This window comes from Sminthopsis crassicaudata, chromosome 3 (genome assembly GCF_048593235.1).
Source record: "Sminthopsis crassicaudata isolate SCR6 chromosome 3, ASM4859323v1, whole genome shotgun sequence".
In the NCBI taxonomy this organism is placed as follows: Eukaryota; Metazoa; Chordata; class Mammalia; order Dasyuromorphia; family Dasyuridae; genus Sminthopsis; species Sminthopsis crassicaudata.
Genome location: NC_133619.1, coordinates 211,265,679 through 211,279,073, shown reverse-complemented (window position 1 = coordinate 211,279,073; position 13,395 = coordinate 211,265,679). Strand labels below are relative to the sequence as shown.

Here is a 13,395-nt window from a genome sequence, read left to right as displayed (position 1 = left end):
TGCCTTCAGTGTATTTAATAGAAATGAGTGTTGTATTTTGTCAAAAACATTTTATGCATCATTGTGATAATCATATGATTTTTATTGTTTTTGTTGTTGTTATGATTAAGTTGATAATTTTCCTAATATTGAACTAGTACTTCATTTTTGACATATATCCCATTTAGTCAAGTCCTTGTGATATATTGAGGTAATTTTAATTTAATTGCTAGTATTTAATTAAAAATTTTTGCATCATTAATCTTTAGGAAAACCAGTCTATAATTTTCTTTTTTAATTTGTTCTGGTTTAGATAACAGTACCATATTTGTGTCATAAAAATAATTTTCCAAGTGGTTTATATAGTATTGGAATTAATTATTCTTTAAATGTTTGGTAGACTTCATTTGTGAATCTCTCTGGTCCTAGGGATTTTTTCTTAGGAAGTTCATTTATGTTTTGTTCAATTTCTTTTTCCATGATGGGGTTATTTCTTCTGTTAATCTGGGCAATTTTATATTTTTGTAAATATTCATTTCTTTTCCTTAGATTGTTATCTTTACTGGAATATAATTAAGCAAAATAACTCCATTTTAGTGTTTAATTGTAGATTTAAAATTTTTTCTTCCTTCTAGTATTTTTAATTGCATGCCTAATCATTGATCTGCTATTTCTCTGTTTTATTGATGTATTTAGAGATGTACAGATTCAACAATTTTGTTCTTTGACTCACTCATTCTTTAGGATTAGATTATTTAGTTTTGATTTAATTTTAACCTACATTTCCCTGATCCTTTATTGAATATAATTTTATTACATTTTGGTTTGAAAAAGATGCAGTTGATATTTCTACTTTTTAGCATTTGTGAGAATTTTATGCCTCAAAGCATGATCAGTGTTTGTGAAAATATCATGTACTACTTTCTATTAGAATTCAATTCCCGCCCCCCCAGAGGTCTATCATAGACAATTTTTCTAAATTTCTATTCATCTCTTTAGCTTTTTTTTAACCCTAACCCTTCTAATGCCTTATTGAGTCAGCTCAATTTCATTACCCAATTGAATATGTTATTACCTCTGTGAACCAATGAGAGTAAGTTTCAAGCATTGGCAGCCCCAACCCCACCCTATTTCCCCCTCTACTTTGTTTCAAGTGTGCAACACATTGTTGGATTATAGTTTTTAATCCATTCTGCTTTCTGATTTATGGGTGAATTCATCTCATTCACATGCAGTTATGATCCCTAACTATGTATTTTCCTCCATCTTATTCTCTTCTTCTCTTTTACCTTTTCCTCCCTCTTTCTCTTTTATCTGTCCTTCCTCTGTTTTGCTTCTGACTACGGCCATCTTTAATTTATCTTCCTTTTCATTAGCTCAGAAACTATACTCTTACCCCATCATTGTCAGCTCATATCCATACTCTCTGTTTATGTATACTCCTTCTAAATGCTCTTATAATGAGAAACTTATTAGGAGTTGCAAATATCATATTCTCATAAAGGAATATAAACATTTTAACCATATTAATTCCCTTATTATTTCTCTTTCATGTTTACCTTTTTATGCTTCCCTTGAGTTTTGTATTTGAAAGCAAACTTTTCTATTCAGCTATGGTCTTTTCTTCAGGAATTCCTGAAAGTCCTTTATTTTATTAAATATCCATTTTCTCTTAGAAGGATTATGATTAATTTTGCCATGTAGATTATTTATGATTGTAAACTTACCTCCTTTGTCTTCCAGAACATCATATTCCAAGACCTCTGCTCTTTAATGTGGAAAATGCTGAATTATGTGTATTCCTGACTATGGATCCATGATGCTTAGATGATTTCTTTGTGGGTGCTTGCAGTATTTTCTTTTTGATGTGGGAGCTCTGGAATTTGGCTATGATATTCCTGGGAATTTTCATTTCTTCTTTCAGGAGGTGATTAGTAGGTTGCTTTAATTTCTGATTCAAGGATATATGGCAATTTTGCTTGAAGTATATTGTCTAGGCCTTTTTTTTTTTATGATAGTTTTCAGATAGTCCAATAATTCTTAAATTATCTCTTCTCAATTAATTTTCCAGGTCAATTGTTTACCCAATGAGATTATTCACATTTTCTATTTTCTATTTTTTCAAATTGATTTTTTTTTTGGCTGTGATTGTTACTTGAGTTTTCATGGAGTTATTAGCCTCCATCTAACCAATTCTAATTTTTAAGGAATTATTTTCTTCAGTGAATTTTTATACCTTTTTTTTTTTTTTTTTTTTTTTTTTTTTTTTACATGATCAATCCTCCTTTTAAAGAGTGCTTATTTTCAGTGGATTTTTGTGCCTCTTACCCTTTCGCAAATTCTGTTTTTTAATGTATTATTTTATTTGTGCCCTTTTTACTAAGCTGTTGATTATCTTTTCAAAATTCCTTGCATCACTCTCTTTTCTTTCGCCAATTTTTCCTCTACTTCTCTTACTTGATTTTTAAACTTCTAGTAGAGCTCATGTAGGAATTCTTGTTGGACTTGTATCCAATTCATGTTTTCTTTGAGGATTTGTTTGTAGCTGTTTTGACATACTGTCTTGTGAATTCCTGTCTTGATCTTCTTTGACACCATAATAGCTTTTTATGGATTCATATTTTTGTTGTTTTCCCAGAGTATTTCTTGATGTTTAATTTTATGTTAAAGTTGGATTCTGTTCCTGGGGTAGAAGGAGCACTCTTCCAAGCTTCAGATTTTTCATGTTGCTGTTTTCAGAGCTAGTTTTAGGAGTCTGTTAAATTTTTAGTGTTTTTAAGGTGGTATGATCCAAGTGAAGATGTGGTCACTGAGAAGAGAACTTGGCCTGTTCTTTGGTCTTTACCAAAGAAGGGACCCTGTTCCTCTGCAGCTACAAATGCTGATCTTCTTCTTGGCTTTGGAATTATGACCAAGGCTCCTGATCCATTGTGAATGACCACAAGCACTCTTCTCTGCCATGTAACTGTGACCATGGCTCCTGTGTCCTTGTAGCCATGAATGTCAGTATCCCTCTTTGCCTTGAAAGTACAACTCTGAACTGGGAAGTACAACAGGATCCTGCTCTAAGTACCAGAAAGGTTCTCCTGTAATCCCTTTCTGACTGTTTGTTTAATTTCCTTTTCATCTGTGGACTGAGAATAGATGCAGCCACCTCCAAGATCTGCTGCTGATGTGCTGGCAGTTTTGCTGTGGCCTGCATTGCATTCCAGGCAAATCCAATGTCATTCCCCAATGACATCTTACACTGGAAAAAATGTCTTATACTGACTTTTTATTGGCTCTGCCACTCTGGAATTCAATTTGGGGTTTTATTTTAAAGTTATTTTGAAGAGAATGTTTTAAGTTCAGGTGAATCACTTCATCATCTTGGTTCTGCCTCACACTGCCCTCCCCCACCCCCATAAAATGCCTTCCCTCAGGATCTTAATTGTAATAATGAAGTTAAGACATGTATACTGCATAGAAAATAGGGTCTTAGTAAATGCTTTATCTATCTTTAGAAGTATGAACACAATGTTATGGAAATGTGTAGGAGAGATCATTTCTCGTTGAACATGAGGCATGACTCAACATTGGAGGGATATTCTGTCAGTCATTGAAAGATAGTTATGATTTTAACAGGTATAGATTAGGAAAGAGGACATTCTTACAAAATCAAGGGAGCAAAGGTATAGAGTCAAGAAAATAAAGAATATTTTTCAAAAACTGAAAATATTTCTGTTTATCTGGAACATAGATCACATAGATTTTTATTAACTAAATGAATGAGTGAGCAAAGGAAGAAAGAGGTATTAGGTGAAACAAGAATTGGGAAAGTATAGAAGCATGTAAATCAAGGGAGAATAGTTTCAAAGAGGATAATGTAGTCATCACAATGTAAAAGAAATAGATAAGTGATTTAGATCAAATGCTGGATTATAGTCAGGAATACCTGAATTCAAAACTGGCCAAACCCTTATTAGTTTTGTGAGCCTGGGCAAGTCATTTACTTCAGTCTGCCTTAATTTCCTTATCTTTTAAACTTAGATTTATACTAGTAATTGTGCCTAAATGTTATTGTGAAAAGAAAATAAGATAATATTGCAAAAACACTTTGCAAATCTTAAAGTGCTATATCAATGCTAATTATTATCATCATATACGTCGCAAATAATAAGTTTTGTTTCAGTGATTCAGTGATATAAAGTCAACTATAAATATTTCCAGGCATTGAACTGAACCTTGGGATTACAAAGAAAGGCCAATAGTCTTTAACTACCTTCAAAAAATTTCTAATGTGAGAAATATATAAACAAGAAAAAATAGAAAGTGTCTGAGAGACATTAGTAGTTAGATAGATCATTTGATCCACCTCTTGATTGGAAGCCAGAGGAATTTAATAGTACAGGTAAAGGAAAGGCAGTGTGAACATATAGAGATAAAGTGTTATATTCTTAGAAATGACAGTAGTTCTATGTTGATGAGTCATAGAATCTGTAGAAGAGAATTAGATGTAGAAAAAAATATAAAAGTAGGATTTTATTGTTGTTATGTCATTTTCCAGTTTTGTCTAATTCTTCATGACCCCATTTGGAGTTTTCTTGCCAGAGATACTGGAATTGTTTGCCATTTCCTTCCCCAGCTCAGTTTACAGGTGAGGAAACTAAGGCAAACAGGATTAAATGACTTGCTTGGGTCACACAGCTAGTAAGTGTCTAAGGTTAAAATTTAACTCAAATCTTCCAGACTCCAGGCCTAGCACTCAGTCTACTGTGCCACCTAGCTGCCTCTGTAAAAGTAGGAAGGGCAAAGGGTTTATGAAGAGCTTTCAATGCCAAAAGAATTTATATATAAATAAATGTAAAAAATAATGCAATAAATATAAATCATCATTTATTATTTAAATGTTACATTATATTTAAGAAATTTTATTTTAACTTCTACTTTAAGAGTGTGAGGCACCACTCCCTACAGGAGAAGAGAAGGCAATGCAATTCAACATCAGTCAGCCTCCACAAGACAGACAATGATAATTAAGTCATTTTCACCTAAGGGAGAAAGTACTTATGTAGAAAGCTTTAGCTTTGGGATATTTATAAAATATTATATATATACATATACATATACATATACATATACATATATATATATATATATATATATATATATAAAATATATATTATCCTCCCACAATCCTCTTTTAAGAAGTCCTAAGTATCATTTGGGAAAAGGAAGGGTAAAAAAAAATGTCCCAGACTGCCTCCTATCAAAAATTTAAGCAAAGAATCAGAATTTCTATCCTTTTCATTTTATCTCACACATTATTCACTTTTTTCTTTTTTATTTCATGAATAATGAAATAAACAGAACAGAATTTATGATTGATGACTTTATAAGACTGACATACTAAACTAATTAGACAAAATTTATAAAAGGAACTAAAGAACAGTAAACCTTGGTACTGCCTTCTCTTTATGTGGGGAAAAAAGTAGAAGAGATACGTGGAAATGCCCCGTTATAATCAGTCATCTGAATTTCCGGAGAAATTTCAGTAACAATCATAGCTGCCTCTCCTCTTGGCTCTCAGAAAGCTTTATATGACTGCAATAGTCAGAGGCAATTCTGATCATCTAGTGGTAGTTCAACCCAAGTTACTACCTTGTTGTACTTGGTTTCACTTCTCTACACATCATCAGTCAATTTGACTACTAGTGACTCCTCTCACTCATGATTGAATCTTGTCCCTTCATGATTTCACCTCACCCTGATGTTCCTGGTCACATATTCCTCCTATCTTGGGAGAACCTTCCTATTCCCTGCAAGGAAGAAGGTTTTTAGGGAGAACTTCTCTGGAATCCATGAGACCTGATGTAACAAAGAATTCTAACCCACTAGCAGAACTTTGTTCTTCAATGTGTAATTTTCCATATGTCAGAGTTACTCAGAGTTAGCTCATGTATATTTTGTGTTCCTTGCTTAAATATAAGATCCTTGAGGGCAGGAGACTTTTTTCATCTTTTCATCACCAGTCTTGATATGATTTAACTTAGTGGTCACTGAGTTAAAGCTTGTTGATTGTAAATATCTCAGTTTTCCCCAATTACCCAGTTGTTTCATTATATATAAATGTCTGTATCAGTTTCCTTCTACATAAAAGGGGGATAGTAATAGCTATAGTACTTTCTTTGTACTGTTGTTGTTATGAAGCTCAAATGAGTATGAATAAAGTACTTTGCAAATCTAAAGTGCTATGTTTGTCAACTAATAGAAATTTTATTGCAAAATGATAATTGTTATGGCTCTTCTTTTTAGGAAAGATTTCTCTCAGTGACTGGGCAAAGGCTACAGAGGAAGTTTTAGAATTGCATTTGCCATGGATGTCTTTATGCCCTCGACTGGTCAAAACAATTGAGGATGGATATGTTCTTTATAATATGGGTTTTAAGGATCTGCCTGTTGTAAGGGCTCCACAAGTGGTAAGAAGTATGACATTCTATATTAATCTTTCAGGGAATGAACCTCTATTCTGTAAGGTTGGAATGACTTGATTCTTTCCAGGTTTGGGGATGAGTGATGAGTAGGACAGGGAGTGACTGAGAGAATAATACTATGAGGAAAGGAGTTATATCTTATTCTCTAAAAAACTGCTGATTTCCAAAGCTAAAAGAGAATATATAGTTAATTTGTAATTCAAGAGATAAGGTAACCTAGAATAGTGGATAAAAGGGGACCTGGAATTAGAAAGACGTAAGTTCATATATCCCATCTGACCCTCAGGCAACTCAGTAAAATTTATGTCCTAAGTTATAAATTGCATGTCTGTTTATAGAAGTGATTACTGCAATGGCAGAATTACAAATGCTTGGCACATTCAAGAGTGATTGTAAAGAGGTTTGGATTTGGGATCAGATCATATGGGCTTGAATCCCAATTTGACCACTAAGTCACACTGTGCAAGTGACTTTACCTCTCTGGTCTCAGTTTTACACCTATAAAAATAAGGATTTGGACTAGGTGTTTTGTTACTTTTGAAATTTTATACAGTACTAGGTAGGAAAGGAGATGTGCTTTCCTCATGCTAGCAGAAATTATATGCATTATCCAAAATATTTTTTGTGGAATTGTGAGGAAGGAAGAAGAGAAAGATGTCTAACACATGGTGTTACTAAAAGATAATATGATTGGAGTATTATTGATAATAACGATGCAAGGCAGCATAGTGATTAGAGAGCTGACTTTAGAGCCAGAAAAACTAGGTTTTAAATCCCACTTCTGACTCATACTTCCTACCTAACTGACACTGAAAAATCATAGAGGATACCTATCTCCATTGATAGAATTTCTTCATTCAGGAATTCCCTGTTCTCATGACATCATAGGTGCTCATCCCTATCTTTTTTTGTACTGATGCTTAATCTTACTCCATTAATTTAAAATAAATACTAAATTAAAAAATACTTGTTTTAGGCTAAAGCAGGGATGGTAGAAACTCTGGTCAGATACAGATCCGACTTGAAGATCATATTCAACGTCATCGACAAAGATCAGTCAGGTAAAGCAATTACTTTATTTCTGTGGCAAAAGGAAACAAGGGTAGCCTGTTTTTCAGAAATGAAAACTCTAATTCTTTTTACCCATTGCTATTTTCTGCTAAACATTATTCAACATATTAAAATATAAATCATAGATATGGCAACTTTTGTGGCTCTCAAAAATAATTTTTGTTAGACCAGTGATTCAGAAACCCAAGATAGATTTTAGTCCATTGTAGAGGGCCAGGAGGTAAGGGTTCTTTTCAGGTTTTGAAACTTACAATAACTTAGCTCACTAATTTCCCCTTCCCCCCCAAAAAATTAGCACAGGCAGACCTGTTTTAATACATTGATAAAGATCCTTGCCCACTGCAAAATGCAAACTCCACTATATAAGATCAAAGATATATCTTTGAATTTAGAACAGGAAAAGCAATCCACAATGGAGACCAAAGGCATTTGGGAGAAATGCACTTGAAGACATAGGAATGATAATTTTGCTCTGATGTGTATCACACTATTTACATTTTCTGTTGAAGTTGCCAAAATCTCTAACCATTTGCATCTCAGTAGATTGGGTTCATTAGAATGATACAGGAATATCAAAGAGTATACTATGTATTGGCTCTATAAGCATTGGAATCATATATATATATTTGCCTCTCTAACCAATAAATTTGAAGATTTCATAAGGAATTCTTTCCCCTGGTCCTCTATTTTCATACCCTTTAGCAGGACTCCAACAGTCTATATATATTAGCTAGACTTTGAGAAATCTTTAAAAAAGCTATCACCAGGAATGGCAGGGGACATTAAAAAATTTTTTTTGAATTAAGGTTTTTTTTGTTTGTTTATAGTAGTCATTTAGGAATAAAATCAGCACCCCATCTCGTGTCAAATACTTTCTTAAACAAAAAAAAAGAAGTAAAGCAAAATACATTGACTATATCTGACAATGGATATAATGTTGTACCCCTGTAGCTTCTCAAGATTAGCAAATTTACTCCTTTTAAAATTTTTTTCTCCAAATGTATGCTTATTTATTAATATTATAATTCAAATTTTATTTTTAAAAAATAACATAGAAAAACTTAGTTACTCAACTGAACATTGGATAAGCTTAAATACAAATAAATTACTTTAAAATGACAATAAAAAGAAATCATTCATGACAACCAGTCCTCATCCACCAGCAATATCAACATTATAGATATATTCTGTCAAAATATTCTATGAGTAATTATTTACCCAACATGTTGAAAGTAATTACTACCAAAGTAGTTCATTGTTTGAAATTATGGAGACAGTCATTTCTCAGGTCAGACCTTTGTGACTAGATACTATACAGTTTTATTTCATTCAAACACTTCTCCTAAGTTCCAGATTTTCCTATAACTTTATAAAATTTTGTTCTGTATTTTAAGGAAAATTAAATTTCCTATTAATTTAATTTAATTGATTAAATTAATTCATAATAATAATTTATTTATTTATTTAAATAATTCCTATACTTCCTATATATAATAATATATAATAATTCCTATACTTTATATGTTTATATATATGTTAATTTATATGTTAATATATATATATATATATAATTCCTATAATTCCTATACTTTAAATAATTCTGTCTGATGACAGAAGCAAACATCATTGTTTCATTATTTGCCCACTCTTAACTGTTTCATACCTCTTGTTTTCACTTAATTATTATAAATGGCATGCTGTTTTTCCACTATTTCAGATCTCTATTATGCTTCTTTTTTCGGAACTTCACATTTTGTTAATTGGTGATGTGATAAAGCTGTTGATTGGCTCACTTATTTCATGATAAAGCCACATGTCTTGCTTGCTCCTGTGATGGGTCATTAAATGAAAATTCACATCCTTTTTTTCTCCTCAGGTCTGATCTCCATGGATGAATTTCGTGCTATGTGGAAACTTTTTTGCTCTCATTATAACATTGACATTGAAGAGTCTCATGTTGATCAAGTGGCTCACAGTATGGATCTCAACAAAGATGGCAGTATTGATTTCAATGAGTTCTTAACAGCCTTTGATGTGGTTCACAGAGCCACAAATAAGCTATAACTCTCAAATCTCAAAATGTATGAAATTCCTTAGACTGTCTCTACAATGTTAGGCTCTCATGCAGAACTGAAATCTTTATCAGGGCTCATAGCATAAGGATAAATAGTGTGAATACAAGAAGTTCCCAGTGAGCAATTAATGAACGAAAAAAGTTATGTATACCTTCTTATAGGGTCTATGCTCTAGATTTAGGGCCATACATTGTCAAATGAGAAATCAAGATTTGATCCTGGGTACTGGCCCCATAGATCTACTTTTATCTGGAGATCAAAATACAATCAGAATAGTACTAAACTACTAAAGAAGTCTGGAGAGGCAAAAAAAAAAAAAAAAAAAAATCAAAGATATTTAGCCAGTATTCTGTATGTGAAAGATCTTGGAACAATAGGATGAGGAATAACAGGGAATTAGTGAAATAAAATATTATTGCCATCTCTGCAATTTTTTTAAGTCCCTCTTAAATCCTCTTTAGTCCCCCTTAGTTGCTAAGTCCCTCTTGAACAAAGTAAAAGGTACAGATGGATGACATGGTAAACTTGGAGTAGCATCAGAAGTCATCCTGCATAAATGAAACTACTCCAACCACATAGTTACCCTTAAAATTGCTGAATTTATAGAGAAATTGTGCATTAGAAAGAAATAAGAAAAAGAAAATACTCTGGGCATTTTCTTCTAACTCAGTTACTTCCCATCTTCCAATGGTTCTCAAATAAGGCACACACCTTTTGGAGCACTGAACTCTAGAGAAGTTTTTGTGATCACAAGAGTTTTGTTTTTCTCCTGATTATATATGATGCAGTCTTTTTTTGCATTACTAATTGCATATAGGATCAATTCTCAGCTCAAGAATTCTAATGTTTTTGTGGCAAAAATGTTCATTTTAAAATTGGAAGGTAAGGATGAAAGTGGCTAACCTATGAAGTCTCCCAGGAAAGCCTGCAGTTACTCTAACTTTTAGACTGGAATTTGCCCCTTGTTAATCCTGTTCTTGAGAAATAAGAGCATGTAGCCATGGATTAAATCCAAAAGATATTTATTGAATGCCTAATATATTCAGAGTCCAATAGTAGGAATTGAGGAGAGATAAAGATATTTAAGATAGGACAGGGTCATTATTTTTGTGGAGCTTTAAGTCTAGCTTAACTTAGTCCCTTGGCTCCTAATAGTTGATTACAATAATGACTTGTTACATTCAGTGATTCTTCCATCAGGAAATGGTGTTAGGATTTGGCACTCCTTGCCAACATATACTTCTCATGCACCTCTCTTCTTTGGTCTACAATTCCCATTCCCACTATCACTCAGTTCCTTAAAGAGGGATCGTCTGTCACAAACACTGTCTATTGATTCTAAATACCTTTTCCTAGACTTATTTCTACCTTGTAAACTAATTTTTTTTTTGGCCAAATTTTCCTATAAACCTTTAATCAAAGCCAGCGAAGGGTTTTCAGTGACTTTAACTACTCTAAAAGCAGAGACAGTAAACCAAGAGTACAAATATATGGGGGAAAATTGTTGATTATATTGTCTTGTTTTTATATTCAGACACTAATCTCTTTAAATGTGGAACAGAATAAATTGTATAATGCCTGTTAAAGAAAAATTGTATTGTTCAAAAATGTGTTGTAGAATTATATTTAGTTGTGCATTGACAATATTCTAATCAGCTTCAGAAAATAGGTCTCTCTAAAGAGAGGCTATGATATTTTTCCCATTTTTCTGGAGAAGGATGCCAAAGAATTCAGAATCTAAAATTAGCATTTTAGTCCCGAGTATAGCTTCTGGCTGCTTTTAAGAAGGAAAACTAGTGCTTAGGTTTACAAGATAGGTTAAGAAAAGCCAGATTCCATACTTCAATTACAGAGAAAATAGCTTTTTCTAAGGCTATCTGTAAGGAAGAAAAGAAGAAGAAGCTTTGTTTACCCTTGGGAGACTGCCAGAACAAAGGTATTTTAATGATATCCTCAAACTTGAGAGAGCAGAGAGTAAGTCTTTTCTTATTTCAAATGAAAAGATAGAAAAATCAGGACCAAGTAAGGAACAATTGGCAGTATGACTGCCCAAAGAGAACTACTGGATTAAGTTATGAAATTTAATAAATTTTAGTGATCAGCAAAAATGTGTTAGGGGAAGAACTTGGAATGTAGGACTATCATCTCCTAAAAGACTGAACCAAAAGAAATCTTAAAGAAAAGAACTTACACAAATATATAAGTCCAGGAGTCATTCTCCATGAATGATATTCAAAGGATATGAACAGTTCTCAGAAAAAAAAAAAATTTCCATTAGAGGCAGTACCATGTGGTGGGTAGAGAGCCAGCCTTGGAACTAAGACAATCTGGGCCCAAGACAGTTTCAGAAGTATTGAACTACACTGGTAGAGGGAGTATCTGGAAGTTCCCCATATCAATAGAATAAAAGGTCCAGACTCAGGGAAAGACAATACACAAAAGGAACAGAGCAGAAGAACAGCAGAAAGTTCTTGGTACAGGATACAGTAGTATGGGAGTATGGGATTTGTGGAAAGGAAACCAAGCAGAACTGCTGATGGAAAATGAAGTTATCTGGAAATTCTTGAGTTCTCTGTAATAGAGAAAGCTTTGACAATTTATTGCTCTATCCTCTAATCCTTGAGCTAGAAGGAAAAGGTAGCTGAGGGTACTGAGAAAGTATTGAATATCAAGGCTGGATCAGCTTCCTGCTGATGAGATTTGAGGTGATGACTTTATCCTGGGGGAGGGGTGGTGTTTATGGAGTCCCATTAGAGCAACTGATGGAAAATTAACACTTCTGTAAGGCTTCATCTGTAAAATTAAGGGGTTGGTTTAGATGACTTTAATGGCCAAGTTTGGACTAGGAGAGCACACAAAAATATCTACTTTTCTCTTTTTAAAATAAGTGGGAGATTTGAACCAAGATCCTCTAACCTGAGAGCCAAGGTACTTTCTATTTACTGCATCCTGGTATGTATTGCTATTAATTATTATAAATATGACTGTAACTATTGTAAATATGACCACTTATGCTTTTGTTTTCATTTTGGCTCCATGTTTTGGGCTGCATACCTCAATTTTAGAAGATTAAATTGGCATTAGGGATAATCAATGTGGAAATTTGCAAATCTTAAGTGTCCAGACCCAATTAAGAAAACTATCAACAGACTTTTACTGAGTGCTTATGAACAAATGGACCATCTGAATACTGAGTCAGTTCTGAGCAAAATATGAGTGCACAACAAAAAAGAATTGGATGCACTGGTTGGATTTTTAAAATCCAACTTTCTTAATGATACTTTCTTAATGACTCCTACAAAGGGGAAGATCTTTGACTCAAAGGCCAAAGATCAGTCTGCCATAGCCCCTTGAATTATGTAAGGTTATAGTGAAGAAAATCTCTTATTTTCTTTTTTTAAGTAGTATTTCCAAATACATTCAAAGATAGTTTTCAATACTCACCTTTGCAAAACCTTGTATTCCAATCTTTTCTCCTTCCCTCCTCTTCTTCAATACAGCAAATAATCCTACATGTTAAACATGTGCAATTCTTTTAAACCTATTTCCATATTCCATATTGCCATGATGTGCAAGAAAAATCAGATCAAAAGGAAAAAAACACAAGAAAAAAAAACCTAGCAAGCAACAAAAGTGAAAATACAACAAAAGTGAAAATACCTTTTTTTGATCCATATTCAACAAGTCGATTGGAAATGCCTTGAATCACTTCATTGTTGAAAAGAGCTACAACCATCACATAATCATCTTGTTACTGTGTACAATGTTCTCTTGGTTCTGCTTACATCACTTAGCAT

The 13,395-nt window shown here is 33.0% G+C and overlaps 1 protein-coding gene across 8 annotated transcripts in view; it reads left to right on the top strand.

The window, feature by feature from the left end:
* The window catches only part of PPEF1 (protein phosphatase with EF-hand domain 1), a 157,106-nt gene extending 147,088 nt beyond the window's left edge, over nt 1-10,018 (top strand). For all 8 annotated transcript variants that reach the window (XM_074299878.1, XM_074299876.1, XM_074299873.1 and 5 more), the window contains 3 exons: nt 6,274-6,437; nt 7,429-7,513; nt 9,400-10,018. In XM_074299878.1, the coding sequence (XP_074155979.1) occupies nt 6,274-6,437; nt 7,429-7,513; nt 9,400-9,587 (437 nt within the window). In that variant the 3' untranslated portion in view covers nt 9,588-10,018. The remainder of the gene's footprint in view (nt 1-6,273; nt 6,438-7,428; nt 7,514-9,399) is intronic.
* Nucleotides 10,019-13,395: the final 3,377 nt, after the last annotated feature.